The 18,675-nt window shown below is 43.3% G+C and overlaps 1 protein-coding gene across 1 annotated transcript in view; it reads right to left on the minus strand.

Annotated features, from left to right (window-relative positions):
• Positions 1–3,263: 3,263 nt before the first annotated feature.
• OstDelta (oligosaccharide transferase delta subunit) overlaps positions 3,264–18,675 on the minus strand; it is a 45,797-nt gene continuing 30,385 nt past the window's right edge. Inside the window, exons 11-18 of the mRNA XM_075690242.1 lie at positions 16,813–16,904; positions 15,914–16,118; positions 15,096–15,200; positions 11,983–12,066; positions 11,708–11,803; positions 10,187–10,262; positions 7,581–7,720; positions 3,264–3,654 (exon numbers count right to left, since the gene is read on the minus strand). Coding sequence (XP_075546357.1) covers positions 7,587–7,720; positions 10,187–10,262; positions 11,708–11,803; positions 11,983–12,066; positions 15,096–15,200; positions 15,914–16,118; positions 16,813–16,904 — 792 coding nt within the window. The 3' untranslated portion in view covers positions 3,264–3,654; positions 7,581–7,586. The remainder of the gene's footprint in view (positions 3,655–7,580; positions 7,721–10,186; positions 10,263–11,707; positions 11,804–11,982; positions 12,067–15,095; positions 15,201–15,913; positions 16,119–16,812; positions 16,905–18,675) is intronic.

An 18,675-nucleotide genomic window follows, 5' to 3' on the forward strand; every position in this document is an offset into this window, starting at 1 on the left:
GCCAGATAACCGCCGCACAAAATTTTCGCGAGAAATAAGGTGACAATTTTTATTGGACCAATCTCATTCCAAAAAGCAATGCTGAAAAAAATTATTTAATTAAAAGAGGGCGTGCGAGCACGGCAGGAGTAGAGTGACGTCATCCGGTTGCGGTTTCTGTCTGATGAGAAATGCGCAGCGCGTTCAACGGTGCAACCATTGGTTCAACGCGACACGTGTTTTACTGGTTAACCACGTCTGTCGGTGACCTTTTCTTTTTCTTTTTGGTATATTAGGTTACACGTCAACTGAATTAGTAACAAGCGCTCCGTTAGACTAACTAGATTCTATGTCAGATTTGTTCCATGCAGTACGTCTATCTTGTCATAGCGCCTAAGCGGTCCAATCCTCTCGTACGCGATTGTTCTCAACTTCCTTGCGTACACAAAAAATTAACTTTAATTTTTAGTGGGTCCGTTTAAGTTGGAATAAAACGGTTAGTAGCGACCTGTTTTTCGCAATAGCATCTTTGGGTATGCATAAAGGTGTTACACTTGTTCTCTTGCGACACCAGTTTGAAATTTTTAGTAAGCAGGGCTGTTCCCAACGTTGATATTGTACAAAATTGGTGTAACTATCCGAGATGGCCCCTGCCATTACAAGGCGTTAGTTTTTCTTTTTGATCTCGGAACAGATCAGTCAGGCATTTGTGAAATTTGCTTGCAAGATGTGCTTGTAATGTGCTGTATATTTGAATAAAGCTTCAGAAAAATTTACATCAGTCGGGTTTCTCAATGTCTCTCAACTTTCTTGGTCCTACCTTTTTGCCATTTTCTATTGTTCCAGTGTACATACCATAGCCGGAAAAAAGTGCCTCCAAACTGCAAAAGCACATTGCCCAAGAACATTTGTACAGTCTAGGGCAGTTCTCACACACACACACAAAGACTTGCGAAAGGCACCTGCAGTGCTAGCTGTTGAAGCAATTTATTTTCAGAGTTGTTGTGAACAGCTTTACTTCTGAAACGCTCTGGAGTAATTTCTGCTTCAGTGTTCTTGACTTTATTTTAGAAGTGGTACTGAATTCACCAAGCCTCGGTATACTGTAATATTGTCAGCTGCAAACAATTATGTACGAGCTCGTTTCATACAAGATAGCCAAGCAGTATACATGGCACTGAAGATTGTATTCATACAAAATCTGTGAATAGAGTGGGTTCCCACCTGCACGGGACTGACCACTGCAGGGAAACTACCCCATTAGCACATTCCGAACATTTACGATATCGTCAAAAAGTTGCCAATATGATGCTCCAGGCCAACATCAATCATGATTGAAATGTTGGTCTGCATGGCATTTGCGTCTAAACTAAAATGCTCTTAGTGCTGGAGTACTAATTAGGTGTTGGTGCAAGGGAACAACATACTGGGCACTGCACATACTGGGTCGGGTGCATGTGGAGCACTCTGCTGTGCATGAATCTTGCGCTTAAACTGCAGGCCAGTTTTTGCTCGTACTTCTCACAGTGGGTTCAGTTTAATACCACATTTCCGAGCATTACCCGCCCGCACGGCTTCGCTGCAGCAAAATCAACATTGTTTGAGTGGCATTGCCGCATACGACGCACACTTTGGCGTACTTGTGAAGAAAATAGAGGCGCAAGTAACGCTCGCAAAAGCAGTATTAAACTGAACCCATTGCAAAATGCTACACCTCTGCACATTATTCGAACGGAAATTGGCCTGCTGTTTATTTGGAAGAGTTACATACACCTAGTGCTCCTATTTATGCAAAACTCGGTATATATTGGGGCATATACAGCATGTCCCAGCTAACTTTTGCCAAGGTTCAAAAATATGCCGAAGAACTTTAGACGAGCATGACCAAATGCGTGTTGTTGATTACTGTATGGAGCAAATAAAATTATTTTTGTATTCTGCTTGATAGAATGATTATTGAAGAATAATTAACCAACTTTGCAAATATTAATTTTAGCACAAGAATTCTAATGAGAAAGTTGTGAGCCTTCTCTGAAACATCTAATTCAAGAGCTTCTAACTTCCGACTTATGTAATAATTTTTTCTGTGTCCTAAAGAAAGCCAGCTAAATATGAAAAAAAAAGCACGTGACATGCTTGATTGTGCACCATGATTGCAGTGCCCTCAACCGTGCCACATAATAATCAACAGTGCATTTAGGTTGCTATGACGCCACTTAAGAAGTGACAGGGGAGCGATGCAGGCGTCTGCTTCTCGCTATCCTGAACTGCCGTGGCCGATGCCTGCATCCCTGCCCAGTCATTTTTAAGCAGAAGGCTAAATGCACTCTTTTCTACACGGCGTGTTTGAAAGTACTCCAATCGTGGTGTGCACATGGGCATGTCAAGTGCCTTTCCTTTTTTTCCATAATTAGCGGGCTTTGTTTAAGATGCAGAAGCAGTTATGTAACAAGTAGAGAGTTCAAAGCTGCTGAATTAAATGTTTCCGGGAGCACTCTACAACTTTCTCATGGGAAGTTATTTCGTAAAGTTAGTACTGACGAAGTGGGTTGATTAATGTTGACTAATTATACAATTATGCAGAAGCTAAAAAACCGTGCAACTTGTTTCAAGCAATAGCCGACAATATGAATTTGGTTGTGCCCTTCTAGAGGGCTACGGTATATTTTTAAACTTTGGCTGAAATTAGCTGGGGCACCCTGTATATTGTATAAACACACACACACACACACACACACACACACACACACACACACACACACACACACACACACACACACACACACACACACACACACACACACACACACACGTATATGGCTCGTTGCATATTTCCTAGTGAAAAGAATGTTTTGTGCTACCGTTGAATAGTTTCAGAGATAACAAGCATGTACTACAAGTTTTAAATCAGGATATTATTGCACTTACCTGGCCAGCTCTTTTCATCAGGGCAGTAGGGCAGTAAGGAAGTACTTTATTAAATCTCTCCTCTCCTCTACCCCCTATTCATCTCTAGCTATATGTTACATGTGCCACCATCAAAGAAGCGAGTCGCAAAACACTGACATTTTGTTAAAGTTAAAAAATAGACTTTGCAAGAATTCAACCACAAATTATTCCGTAGTTGTGGGCTTTAGTAAAAGCCTAAATTTGATGTGCAAATTAAGCAAATTCAGTCAAACAGTTTGTTAAAGCAGCACAGGGTTCCCGTCGACTAGTCAGTGACAAGCAGTGCACTACCAAAGCTATGCATGCTCAGACAAAAAAAAAGTCAAAGATTTCACTGTCTGAAAAAGAAATCTTTATTACACGTCTCCAACATGGCAGACAGGAACTGGGTGCATAAAAAAAAAAAGAAAGAGCTTTCAATCAGTTTACTAAGCAGCTGCTGACACAATGAAATACAAGAGCAAAAACAAGAGCAGTTGCCACAGAATTCCAGCAATGAAGCACTGTCAGTCTCCATACTATACAAAACAACAAGGAAATAGCGCCGCCATACACTCGTGAAACAGAGACCCATGGAATGAAAAATGTCCTTCCACACGACACATGCAACTCTGTAGTCCCCACCTGCACACAGACCAGCACACAAACAGTTAAAGTATGTAAGAAAAAAAAAAGGAATGATGCCTTCCCTGTCCCTTGCTTCAGATGACTTCCATTCAAGATGACCTGTAAAAAAAAAAAAAAGTGAAGCTTGTGCAATTTGTGAATAAAGGTAAAGGTTGAGCTCACTGATGAAAACTACTGCCTCTTCAGGAAGCAATTATGTAGCCTCTATCAACCACGTAGTGTTTCTAGTTGTAGCATCATTGTTACTGCTAGCGTGATGCAATAAAATCCACTCGAGTGCATTTTTGTAAGCAAGCATTGCATTCTAACAGTATAATGAATAATGGTCATGTGTGACAGGAGTCAGAATCAATGCAGTGAGATAAATTTAAGTGGTACTTGCTAGGAAGGAGGCAAATACTGACAAAAGGCACAGGTTTAACAATGCCCTCTTGCAGCTGAGTGTTGAGGTTCCACTGCACATTGACTGTGGACTACTAAATCACGATAAAATAATTAATCTAGTGAAAGAAGCTGCATTCTGACATTGTGTCCAGCTGCATGACAGTGTACTGTCATGTCGCTGTCAGCTGTGATTGTCTGCAAAACGAAGCTCTATGCACAAATTTTCCTATGTGCTCAAGTTAAAAGTTATGAAGAAATATTCAGCAATATACAGCAAGTACAGATAGATGTTCTTATGGCATTGACAATCGCATGGAGTTGGCAATAAAGCTTTTGCAAAAAACAAACATACAAACATAAAAGTATTTCACTTTTTTTTTTTACTTCTGGAACAAGAATGTGTAATTTTGGACTAAACTTCCCTTATCACTGCATTAGTTAATTTGGCATGCTCCTATTTCAACAGTGCTCAATCATACCAGAAGACATCAGGTGGTGCTGCCAGGGTAGTTGCTTAGTTAAACACTTTGCACCAAATATTTACAACAAATTTTGTGTATTTGACCTTGTTGGGGCCAAATCCATGGCATTTCATCCCCCCCCCACTCCCCATTTTTCTAAAATTCAGGGAAGTCAGCTGTGCTTGGTGTTTAGCTTGACAGTAATATGAGCCAGGAATGGCCCAGCATCTGCTATCAAATTGCTATCAAAGGTGTGCTACACGGTTTCTGGGTTCTCTGTGATTGTAAAACTGGTATCCCATATCTTTAGCATCAGAACAGTTCAGAGTCTGTGAGAGTACAGTGCACAAGTTGAATACGGTAGAACCCTTCTGAAATATTCCTCATTCATAAGTTTTTCTGACTATAACATCGCTAAAGCTCGATTCTGACAAAAGGCTCATACACTTATGTATTAAAATACTCTTTGATACGCAGTCGTTCCTGAGAGATTCTCACGTAATAAGTTGCGACTTTGATGCATAATTACAAAAAAATATAAATTGTACCGTCTATAGCGTGAAAAAAATCTAAAAAGAAAATTGTTAGCCAACCGCAAGCTAGATACCAGATATCTGCGCATTTTTGACCACCACCAATGTGCGCCTTTGACATGCCATGGTGTAGGAGAAAATTTCTGAAATTTCGGACACCCTACAATGCAGTGCTTGATCTGTATAATCTGGCCACAGAAACGAGGAAATAGCCATATTTTGGTTTTAACACGCTGTCGGCTATATCGCCGGCTCCTCCTTTAAACTGAAATTAGCGGAGCCTAGTCGATCCAGTAGCCACCGAACCGAACAAACCCAAAATGCAGGTCAAGCCAAGCCGATGAGTGTTGAAAGGCTACATGTGCTGTTTGTCCTGCGGGTTTCGTGCACCCAGCGTTTTTTATTTGTGCGTTACATTCTGACACAATCTCAGGTGACTTCTTAAAGAAGTCTCAAGCGGCTCCAACTCCACCCTCGATGTCAGCACTGACGAGGGCGGTGATTGCATGGGGGAAGCGCTGGCCAATGAGTGTTGCAAGAAACCTGCAATCATTCGGCCATCGCAACTAGGTTGATTTCTGTTATGTTGCCAAGGGATGAAGATTTGATGCATGCACTGACTGTTCTTTCTGTCTATCTGTAGCGACAGCATGACAACGGTCGAAATATGAACCGACCAGGTCACAGGCAAGTGTATGTGGGCACAGCAACGCGTTGACCAACTTAGGCCATATTCTCGAACGATCTCTTATGAAGATATCAGTTTTGCAGCATTCAATGGGCGACAGTGAAAAAAAAAAAAAAGAATTTAATTCTGGAGTTTTGTGTGCCAAAACCACTTTCTGATTATGAGGCACGCCACAGTGGGGGACTTGGGAAATTCGGACCACCTGGGGTTCTTTAACGTGTACCTAAATCCAAGTGCACAGGTGTTTTCGCATTTTGGCCCCATCGAAATGCGGCTGCCGTGGCCAGGATAGCGATCCTGGCGCTGTGATAGGACGGTATGTTTGGCACTGTGCTGAGAAAGCCTTTGCTCGTAGATGCCGATGTGTCTAGCGCTAGTCACACAAAATCTTGTGAAAGATAAGGTATTGCTCAAAGTGACGATCCAAGAAATGACGCACCTTTTTTGGCTAATTTTGGAACAAGTCACTCGTGCTCTGCTGAATCCGATAATTTGGACTTTTAGGCGGTCTCCGTCGAGTCTGTATGATTGGTCAGTGACTGTAAATCCTTTGAGAGGCTGAACCTATGCATAGTGTCTGTTTTATTATTTAACAGCATGTCTACACAATATGTTTGCCAGCCATTACATTCTTTCCTTGCGGTCTCATGGAAAACATACCCTACTCACATAATGATCGCACTCGCGTAATGATCGCACCCCTGAATTTTGTCGTCAAACTTAAATTTTTTTCTTTCCCGTGTAATGATTGCACCCTGAACTTGTCGCAGTGATATGTCGTGTGCCAAGTCTAGCTAATGATGATCGCACTTACCATCTGTCGAATGCTATGTGAACGACTCAAGACATACCAAACGGTCTGCATGCACCGAACAGATTCTTAAGCAGATGCCCCATTTTATTCCTTTCGTCACTTTCTGCACTTCCATGAAAAAAAAAAAAAAAAAATACTACAACCAAACTTGCCTTGGCTTTATTATTTGTAGGCTTTATAATGGTTGTGGTCAACAACAACAACAAAGAAGACACCTTTCAATTTGTCTCATCTGCACTCGTGGGCACGCAACAAATCGCGAGCGGCAACGAAAATAGCCACGTTTACATTGACACGTTAGAAGTGCACCTTATTCATACACTGACGCTTATAACAGAGCTAAGATATTTGTCCACCCTTAGCGGAAACATGCCGTATTAATATAGCAGTGAAGACAAATGCCACAGTTTCTGCAGCATGCCTGTCATGTGTTTCTGTCACTGGCAGCTAAGCGCGCCCATGTCTGTTTCTGTCCCCTCAAAGTGGACATGGCTATGTTATTGTCGCAAACTTGCCGATATCAACGATATTATTCATTACTGATACGGAAGAAACTGTTTCAATGCGTGTAATGTACTCACAAGAAGAAAAATAATCGCGTTCAGTGCGTTCGGCTTGCTCCGCCGGCCGCCATGTTTGTTTTGGTGTCCCGCACTGACAGCGTCAGGCGCCTGCTTGTCATCCCGCAGCAAATGCGGGATGAAAAAAGAAAACGTTTCTTTTCATGGGAAATTTAACCCGCGTAATGATTGCACCCCTGCATTTGCGTCAATTTTTTTTAGAAAACAGTGCGACCATTATGCGAGTAAATACGTTATTAGAGGGGTTCCACTGTACCAGTGACTGAACTTACTACTTTGACTATAGACTTCGAGTTAACTTTCCCGTTATGTTCTTTGCCTATTCCCTCTGTTGTCATTGTCGCCCACATCTGAATCCTTTTGCTTTCCCTCTTCTCCGCACCAGTGCAGAGTAGCTGGCTAGGGGAATGTACTTCAGGCACACCTCCTCCCAGCCCTTGTTATCCCCAAGTAAACTTTCCTCCCTCAAGGCAACTGCCCAGCAGTATAACAGCTACTTGCTGTATAGAACTCTACAAGCACCGGCACATAACTAGTTAGTCATGAGACAGTGTGGGACCTCACCCTGCTTTACTTCTTCTGCGTGAGCCGTGTGAGCATGCCGTGGCCCGATATGAAGGTCACTGCACCCAGCCCGGCCAAATACTTCAGCGTTGTGAACATGTTCAGCTGTAGCCAGAAGCAGCCGAACAGGCCGAAGATGGCTAGGGAGCAAGGAAGAACACAGTGTCATCAACAGCATCATCCAAAAACAAAATGGCACTACAGTTCCAGCGACCAGTAGATGGCCTGACAATGATGTTGGTAGCACACTTTCTGTATAAGGGTCGATTAACAAGAAACCCCAAATTGGCGTGGCACTGGGCACTATAACAGCTGTGCCCATTTCTGATCCACCGCGGGCATAAAAAGGGCTAGGAAAATGTAACGATTCTATTCCAATCGCTTTCTTTTTCCCACTTCGCCAGTGGTCCAAATAACATTTTGCCTGGGTTTACCAACAGAAGCGGCCGGTCAAAAGAAGTGGACAACGAGAAAAAAATAGAATCGAGTAAAAGCAGTCACTAGACTATACAGGCCATTGCTTTCAGCACAAAATGAACACTTTATTAAGTTACAGACTTATAGTAATAAGTTCTTCAATGCCACCTGTGGTCAAGTCTTTCCTTTGTGTGCTCAACACAAAAGTGCATTACAGGGTGGTCAGGTGAAGCCAGGCCAACAAAGGAGACGACCACAGTGGAGTCTCGTTGATACGATCTTCACGGGAACCAGAAAATAAAATGTATCATCCGAAAACTGTGTTATCCAACGCAAGCTCCAAAAAGTATGCAAATAGGCATACTCGTTGACAAACTCAATAGCAAAGTTTCGAGTGGCGCCAATCGATACTGTTCTGCCTAACACATTATGCGGAGCAGCATCACTTGACGCCACACGAACCACAGCCAATGCAGTTTTACTCGGCAAGGTTGAAATAGCTTGCCAGTTTGCACTGAACTTTCTTCTTCTCAATGTCCGTAAAAAAAAAGTTCTTCCGAAAGCCAGTCCATGTGGCTGCAAGCGCGCCGCAGCAGTGTTTTACTGCCGGCGGAGCACCAGGTGCATTTTTCCTCCAGTGTGGCTGGGGCACAACACGTTTTTCGTTGGTCGTTGGAATGTTATTCAAGCTAGTACACTGGAATATAAAGCTACGAGTTTTAGAAGTACAAGTAAAAGCCCACTTATGCAATCATATTATCCAATTTCAGGTGAAAACGCAATCGCAATAATTGCATGAAAATGCATTGCTCCTATCGGACGTTGGCTGGTAAAAGAAAAAAAGAGAAACGTGTTATCCTGAAAAACATACTATGCAGAATTGTATCAACGAGATTCTACTGGACCTCAAAAGAAGCCTAAATATGTGGCATGGAAAGTCCATGAACAGCTCAAAACACATGGTAATTTCATCAAAGGTATTCATTCATAAACACAACTTGTTTCAATGTAGGTGAGGTTTTGTACCTAAAATGTGCACAAGTGTTTTGAAAGAGGAAACATTTCAGGGATGCCTAAAAGCAAAACTATTCAGATATAAAAAGTATCGTCATCATTGTGGTGGTCAAACTGGTTATTGTGGATTATTTATTTGCTTTGCTCTAAACAGCAATGCCGATAGCGTTCAGGCTGCTCTTCAGGTCTCTGACAGCTGATACGCTTGAATGAGCGTGTTGTCTACAGCTATTACAAGGAGCACAAAGGTTTCTAAAGGCTAAGATATACCACATTACTAGACATATAGCCTTCATCAAAACTCAAGAACCTTTAATTACAATGTGGGGATGAAAGTTGTATGTAATTTTGATCCTGTGGTGCAACTTCACGGCAATGGCTTCCGCATTGCCTTTGTAAAGGTTGTTGTAAAGCAATCCTCACAGTCCAAATTTGAATTTGATGGACATTCCACTGCCAATGGTATTGCACTGCCATACAAGCTCGCCCACCTTTAACAGCAGTTAGAGTGGTGATGTCAAATGTCTTGTACAATGTCAAATGTACAAAAAAAAAATAAGGTTACTTCTGTAGTGAGGTTACTTTTTTGAATGTTTGAACATTGCTGTACACAGTTGTTCATGCAGTTCCTTCTCTTTCCCCCGAAGGACGTAACTGTAGGTAAGTCATGATAAGCAAGTCATGCATATGAAAATACGGTACATCAAGTAATCATTTTACACGCAGAACACAAATCAAAGTTGCACACCTACTGGTGTAATAGAAACTAGCCTACACTCGCAGACAACTTTCTATGGCACTGGAGGGAGCGAAGCTTCTACAAATATGTTATTGCACCAGGTAGTCCGGCTACTTTTGACAACACTTTAGGTTTCTTTAGGTTCAGATACTGAATCAAAGTAGCTTCCATGTACGATGGTTTCGTGTATGCCCAAACGTAAGAAAATAAGTAAAATTTAACACTGAGTGGTGTATTTTGTCTTATTAAATAAAGCGTTTCAGTTTTCTTGTCCCCATCAATGTGGATTGGAATGTGGGACTTATTTCTGCAGTTCTCGCACTTTTATGCACTTTGCCTCTGTAGCTTTCCCGTCTTTTCAGCAGAAAGTTGTCTGCGAGTATAACTGCATGCTACAAAAGCTGTATGCTCTACATAGTCTCAATAGCACGCTCACCTCCTAAGCCCAGGTGGAACACGATGGTGCTGAGACTGAAGGGGAAGTTGGACAAGTTCACTCCAATTCGTGCCCACTGCGAGAGAGAACATAAAACATGTAGGTACACATGCAGAAACGCACTGCACAATGTGGCGTCCATTACAAGCACACCTTGACAGCAAAAGAATTGGGCCTTCTGCACTGAACATTCGCCCGTTCAGTCACGGTGTTCACATTTGTGGATGCAAATTCCTTTTACCAGTTCTGTGCAGTAGTGCGAGGAAAAATTCCAGGGAAACTGAGCTGCGGGTTAATTCATCCCTCTGCTTACCCAACGTTACCTTAGTTCATTTCAAACTGCAGGGTATCGCTACACACGACCACTTTGATAAAGGCAATACCAAAATTTAAGGGATGCTCGACATGCAGCACTCCGTCACCAATGATGTAGCAATAGTTTTCCCTTCCTCGTTATGCCTGCAGCCATTAATTAACTTGTGCATGTGGTTTGTGCAAGTGATTTAAATGTTCTTATGACAGCATGTGACATTACTCTCTGTAAAATAGGTCGAAATTTAATTACTCTGCAATTATGAGGACTCGCTAGAAAATGCAGGAAGGATGCACCATCTTTGCTTTCAAGAGAGTCTGCAGGACCTTGGAATAAAATTATGTGCCTTTCACACATTAAGTGACTGTGCATTGCAATTAGTGAAGGAAGGAAGTTAATGGGTCTATAGGCCTGTCCTCATGAAAAGAATAACTGGCGTAGAAGCAATGAGCTTTGTTTAACGGCAGTTGCCGAACACCCAGCGTTAGTGATCCAGCTGTCCAGTGCTCATCTGGCTTTCTGGATATTTTGTCCTGGCCGACATTACCACCTGATGTTGCCAATGCACGATGGTAACGCGAGCCAGTAGGGAGGCGCCACTTTTGGTTGAGGTGCCCCATGGGACAAATGGCTGCTTCCTAGGCTTCATTACTGCAGTGCTTGTGCTGGCACATGCAGCATCCCACATTCGATGCGGTATGACTTAGCACAAAATTTTGGCAAATGAAATTGTGCAGCTTTTTACTTCCTGGCACACTGGCTGCAACATCTCTTAGGGTCATGCTAGCAGAAACAGTGACAGTCCCGTCTTATGCCTAGTTTCTCAGCGACAATCACCACTAGATTGTTGAGGATCGTCACATGAGGTGCAGTGGTGCATCTTGCTCGACTTTTCGATGAGCAAACATCGTCCAAAAAACGTTTGCTCTATGAATGCTGCGCTTATTTGATTCACATGTTTTTCACAGAACAAGTGCAAGATGTACTAGTTATTTAGTTAGAATACGCCAGTGCTAGCTACAAGTACACAACATACATTTTTTTCAATGATTATTTCTACCACAGTTAGAGGACACCACAGCGGCATGGGTCCCTCCTAAGTGCATGCAACATATACTCCAGATAAACAAACTGACAGGCTTTATCACTGGAACTGGCTGGTTGGCGTGGGCACTTAGAGTGTAAAAGAAAGTGGACCTTCTCCGTACCAGCACAATCAGCAGCAGCAGGGGAGCCAGGACCAGGCCGCAAAATGCGTTGGAGAGGAACGCTGGCGGACGCTTCTCCTGCTCCCTGAACAGATGCTGCATGGATACAACAGGAGAGAAGATGAGGAAATCTCCCAAGCTTATACTCTAAAAGTAACAATAACAAAAATAATGAGTATAGTAAGCCCTCATCCAGGGAGAACAGAGCATACAGATGGAAGGATGAAATGAAGAGCACAGAGCAAGAGACTACAAATGCATAAAATTGCACCAACCTTGATTTCAGGCTTTGGAGCATGCACGTCGACAGCAGGTTTTGGGGGTGTCGGGTTCGGCGGAAGGCTCAGTTGCAGAGAAGCCTGGAGCAAAAGAGAAGAATTATGGCGACTCCATTCAAAGATGTCACAACAGATGTAGAAGTGGTAGGCACGTAAGGTTCTATGTAAAATGTCACGGGGTATGCAAATATGTGAAACTTCCAAATAACAAATTGAATAGCTTCCTATTTGATTTGGCCTTCAAATTGAATACTCACTAGTTGTAAGTATGAATATTTTTCAAATAAATTTCCAATATATCAAAATGTCCACTGTGCTAAATCAAACATAATATTGTAACAAAAGTATGGTAAATTTCATTCCTGTGGGCATAGTATAGGGATAAAACATGAGAATTTGCGTAGTGGAGCAGACTACGTCGGTCAGGGAGCCAGACCTTACTGGCTAAACCGCAATTATTCGCACTCTCTGAAGAGAGCTGTGTGCGCAAACAAACTGCTTATTTGTGTTTAGTGCTTCATTTGTGCTTTTAGTAAACAATGTTTCATAACATGCAATCTAATGAAAGAAATTTGCTAATGTTAACATCGTTTTGTATTAATTGTGAACATGGCTGTTCATTATTTGAAAAGTATTCAATATTATATTCGGTTCTGGCACTATTCAATTAATATTCAATTCTGCCTTAAAGATTACAGTTCACACACTCCTAAACATGTCGTACTGATATACAGTAAACTTTTGTTAAGTCCATCCTGACGGGACCGACGAAATTGATCGTATTATCCGGTGGGTCAAATTAAACAAGATGCAGAAAAAGTGGCAAAACACACCACTGATTCGTTTGGCAGTATTTACCCGAGTCTAACAAAGCCCCGAATCAAATGCATGCCCGCTTTCTATTTCTACGAAGTAAAGACTAACGTAGAAATGACACTGAAGCTCATAAACAAAAGTAGAAATCTAACGCATCCCCGATTTTTTAAAAAGTCGGCAAGGATCTAAAATGCGTTGCACAATGGCAGCTGGTTGCCTAAAGTTAGCTTCGCCACACTATTTTTGAAGTCAGCTTCGCCGCAATACATTAGTGTTATACGGTAAAGCAGACAGAAACTGCAAAGGCGGTTTTGGTTTCGTATCTGCTAGGACGGGCCGGCAAATTTCGGCACAATTTTCTCGGAGGCGCGCGTTAGAATCGGGTGAACTGTGAGCTACGATTATTGTTTGAAAATCTTCCTAGTGCGGGCTGAAAAAGGGCGTTTTCGACGGGAGTTGATGTGTGTTCAATGCGTCAACTATCCACCAGGCTTCGCCAAGACAAGATGTTGCCACTAAAGGAGTTGCTATTAGGGTCACCATATGAATCAGGTGTGTGCTTGCTAACTCGTCAAGTTCGATTAATTGAGTGAAGGCCAATTTTAGGCTTGAAATAACGAGTGTTTGGGCATATAGAAGGATGGGCGCCGGCCAGGACCTTCAGTCAAGATTGAATAAGCCGAAAAATTGAATTAACCGGGGTCGAATAAATGGAAGTATATTGTACCAAGTCTCTGTTCAGCAGAGATTATAAAGTAATTTTTGAGTACAGCACTGTATACATTTCGTGTTTTTTAGTTGAACAGCACGTACTGAAAACTTAGGCTGAGGCAACCAATATTGTGATGAGCAACAGATTAAACTTGCTTGAACCTGTTTTTTTTTACGTTTAATAAAATTATGGTACATAGGCATTTTCATGTATGTACCTGCTGATACAAACGCGGCACTGCAAAGCGGTGACTTTTCTAGCACAGAAGAAAGTTGCCATGGAGCACAGCTGCATGAGTTAATACAAGCACCTTCACACAACAAAGCTGAAGTATTAATGCTGAAGCACAGGAGAGACAAAACCTTGCATTATGTTTCAAACATGCATCCGAATATAATGCGAAGTAATTTTTAGGCTCATGTTTACACTAAGAAGCACAATATTCATGCATGGAAATGCACTTGCATTCAATAAAACTGAGAAAGATAAAAAACATTTCAATATTGGTAGGACCCGTTGACACATTTCTCACTGTTGCATTTTTCCAGCCGCTATGCCGAGTTTTCGTGGTCCCGACCTAAATCCCATTGACTCGCATGTATTATGTTCTCATTTGATACATCGACATTCTGTAGTGTTCTCGCATATACATCGTGTTTGAATGAGGCGGTCACGTAAATTTAGCGGCAAAGAGGAAGATTTTCACTTGCACATTGCAACAAGCAACCGCAGTTTGCAATAAGTTGCACAGGCCAGGCACTGGACAAGCACAGGGAGAAAACATGCACAGAGCAGCTAGAAGCACCCAAAAAAGTGCGCATCAGTTAAACCTACGAGGAACCACACACACTGGGTCAAATCTGCCGAGCGCAGGGCTACATTTATTTTAATAATGCAAATAATACTCTGCAAGTGTATTATTTGCATTAAAGGGTATTAACGCAAATAATACCCTGCAAGGGTATTATTTGCGTTGCATAGCTTCGCCGCAATAAAGTTGTGTTATGCGGTGAAGCTTATGCAAAATATTGTGTTGAAGCATATCAAGAGTAGAAAGGCGCCACTATTATGAAACATCGTATATGTCCCGTAATTATACATGCGTGCAAGTGCCATTTGCGGTCACAGTGCAAATTCCGAGTTGTCTAATAACTATACTGGCAGCCATACAGAGCTGTTTCTGGCATCGTCGTCGAAATTTGCGCCCTTTCTCACTTTTATGTTATTTTTTTCCATGGTCCCTTAAAAAACATATTAATGGCGTTCTGCTATTCTTCTCTGTGAAGAGGTCACACATTACTGATTAGTGGGGCAATATTCTTGAGAGATCAATTTGGAGGTACGATCACGTCCACAAGATTTAGTGTGACTTGGCACTAACTGCGACAATGCACTAACCGCGACAAAGCTTGCTATCTTTGTACTATGCCAGAAATGCTGCCGGCCACATACTTTTATGCGTCTGGTACCGAGTCACACGAGATCTTGCAAATGTGATTGCATCCCTGAAACCGATCGCTTAAGAATCGCTGAAGTTCCCCCTGAAAACCCAACATGAGCGCAATTACACAATGCAACTCACCAGATGCCACTTGAAGGGGTTGGCTATCACAGCATCACCAATAATGAGCGACAGGTCATACTTCCCAGAGAGGTAGCCCATGTCCTTTGCCTTCTGGAATAGATCCTAAAAGAGAGCCAGGAAAGGGCATGTCAGCAAGCAGCTTGTGACATGGATCATAAGCTACACAGCCAGGTACACGACCTAACAACAAAAGCTACCATACCTGCACAACATATTTCTCCTCTGTATCATGTAGCATAAGTGTGCCTGTCACTGCTGGAACTGCTAAAAATATCATGTCTGTTTTTCTCCACATTTGCAACATGTTACACTCGACCTCCAAGCACCTGAGCTATGCAAAAAAACAGCCATTGTGTGATTCTGTGGAAGCAGTTACACCCGTATACAAGAGATGTAAACTGGCACAACATGGTATGAAAACAGCAGCAGAATGAGGATTGAACTCTTTTAGGCTGCTTCACTCACAGGTCACAAGGAGGAACCCAGAAAGGGCAATGGACAGAATAAAGAGCTCACAAAAGCTTGTTAATTTGGTATTTGTGCATGGCTGAGAAAGGGACATTGCACATTCTGCACTAGGCTTGCTATAAAACAATGCATCCTTGCAATGACTAGATGAGACCAGAAAAGCGAGATGCCCAGATTCAGCGATAAAATGTGCAGCAGGACCCTTCTCATCACTAATAGTTGCAATGCCTTGTGTCAAACATGCAAAAGTTTCTAAATGCATCAAATAGCGCAAAGTCAGAAGTGCAAAAATAAAGGACTATGTGTGTATGTGGTAAGCGAGTGCCTTCAAAAAGAGCAGCACCTACCAGGTCAAAGCGGTAGACAACGCTAGTGTCTGGCTCTGCCAGGAAGACTATCTCGCGCTTGGTCTCCACGTGGTACAGGTGCACAAAGGCCTGGTGTGCCGACATGATGTCCCCATTGGAGACATCCTTGAGTGAGAACTTCATCACCAGTTTCTGGTGGTGGTCTGCCTCCACAACCTCGCTCATCTTGCTACGGAAAGCCACTCTGCGTACACATGAAGACAGCGATTCTCACATGTCTTTGGTCACAGAGACAGGAGAAAATGTGGGGTAAACAGTACTGACCCTGTGTCTTTTTCTCTAAAGTATGTAGATGCTGGGTAATCAAGCAAGACAACTTACTGGTCCATATCAGCTGTAGATTAGCCATGCACTACACTGCTGTCAGCCATTTCTTGACAAGCACTGTACCCTTTTCACGGGCACACTCCTACCCACGATTCTCTATTAGTAGTTGCATAGTGCATAAAGGGACACTGGTTAGCTGCCCATGGCGCGTGCACAGTACATGATGCAACATCCAACTGTGCAGGTTGTGAAACAGAATGCACATTCTGGTGTGTGATGTGTTGAGTAACAACACTAACAACAGCACAGCACAACAATGCACAACATCCCAATGTCCCATGTGCTGCACTCCATTAATTTTTAATGCTACAGAGCAATGCAAGGGTGATCAGTGTGATAATGTCAACGCTGTGCGCAGGACATATGCAGAAACTTAAGTTTGAGACTGCCACCACTAAGCAAAAATGTACAGTGCTGGTTTGGCCACAGGCTGAGGAACAAACCATTCAAGAATGGCCAGCAGACAGATGCACAGTAGATATAGGAAACAAATGTACAGTATATACATACAGTACATACAAGAAACAAAAGTCCATTAAACCACTACTCACGGAGTCATTTTTGGAGCAGCTGTCTGGTCCCGGTCAGCAGTGCCGATCTCAAGTCCAACCACTTCCACATCTGTCAGCACTTTCACGCTGATCTAAGGGAAAACAAATAGGGGGCACCCTGTATCATTGACCCACTAGTGCTAAACCAGCAGAGCTGTAAAAAAAATTTCGAGGACAAATATGGGTCATTTCTGCATTATTGGAACTAGAGCCGAACCTTGTCATAGCAAAGTCGTGTCCAAAACAAAAATGCCTTCATTATATCCAATGCAGTCGAACTTATAGGAATACTGGTTTTAACAATAATAAATTGGATTTAGCAATGAGCAGCCGCCGCATCCTGAGCTTTAGTGTCTTCTATGGTAAAATAAACTGCTTACTATAATGTTTCCATGCAGCATTATTGGTTATAACAATTAAATCTGGCTGCTAGGTGTCAGTGCTGAATGTAAAAGGACTACAAAACCCTGGAAAAGAAAGAAAAAAAAATTATGCAAATCCCATGCACTGTGGGACTCGATGTATAAATAGAGCTTTCTGTGCTGTTTGCCTTGACTGACGATAATTAGCGGCAGTGTTGAGAGTGAATGTTTAATTTCTTCAACACTTAGTTCAATATGCGAGTGGTGAAGTTGATGTTAAACGTTACCTTGTGTGCACCACTGCCATATGTCTGCCTAGTACTGTTGCGTTTCGCCTGCGACACGTGGTTTTGCCGGCGCGACTGCGGCGGGGCGGCAGACATTTTGGCCCGATCGTCGTCGCCGCAACACTCATCGCCAGGTGTTTCCAGGCGCGACTGCGGCGATGCGACCGCCTAGGGATCATCCTCGCATTCCAGTCATTGTGCCCGAAACAGGCGATGCCAAAGCGGGGATCTCATTCCAGTCATTGTGCCCGAAACAGGCGATGCCAAAGCAGGGATCTCGTTCCAGTCATTGTGCCCGAAACAGGCGATGCCAAAGCAGGGACCATCCTCTCATTACAGTCATTGTGTCCGACCGGCAGCGCCACGACAGGGTGCTACGAGATCGTGCTCGACATGGTGCTACGGCATCGCTACGACAGTGTGCGTCACCATTAGCCCATTGTACATTCACGTGCTCGTCTTTTGAGGGGTTCCTTCTTGCCCTCAACTGCGAGAGTATAAAAACAGCTGCCCCCGGACGCCAAAAGGAGGGCTCCGATTTCTTCTGCTGAGTGAAGTGCTCTCCCGTCTCTCTACTACGGTCAAACCTGACCGCCAAACTCTTTGCGATGTTAAAATAAACAAGTTGTTTCGTTGTTACCAGTCGACTCATGCTTTGCCGGGACCTTCGGATGCTTCCAGTTGTACCCCAGGCCGCCAGGCCAACGCTACCCTTGGGGCTTGCGACCCAGGTACAACCACGGGCGTCAGCGCCGAGTTCCCAACAGATCGTACCAGCAGTCCGATCCAAACATCTGGTTGGCAGCGGTGAGATCGCCTCCGACTTCAAACAACTGGTGGCAGCGGTGGGATCGCCTACGACTTCAAACAACTGTCTGCCAGCGGTGAGATCGCGACAACGGAGGCCAGCAGCGAAGAGATGCAGTTGACGGTATGCTGAGCAGCTCAACGACGATCCGGGAGCAGTGCAACGAGCCCTGTGTGACGACTGGTTGCCTGCAGCGGAACGACTGCGCGGAATTCCTGCCTGCGAGGTTTGGTGAGTGCGGGACTTTCTTCTTCTGAGCTTTGCCAGGCTTTTTTGTTAGTGTTAGAAACAGAGCTGGTAATTGTGGTTGTCGTTGCTGCCGGGTTAGTTGCGGCAAGACAATAATAGGCAGTAGAGAAAGCAGCATTCAGAGCAGCCATGGATTTGAAGTCGTTGCGCAAACCGA

The sequence above is a fragment of the Dermacentor variabilis genome, chromosome 4 (assembly GCF_050947875.1).
Source record: "Dermacentor variabilis isolate Ectoservices chromosome 4, ASM5094787v1, whole genome shotgun sequence".
Classification (NCBI taxonomy): domain Eukaryota; kingdom Metazoa; phylum Arthropoda; class Arachnida; order Ixodida; family Ixodidae; genus Dermacentor; species Dermacentor variabilis.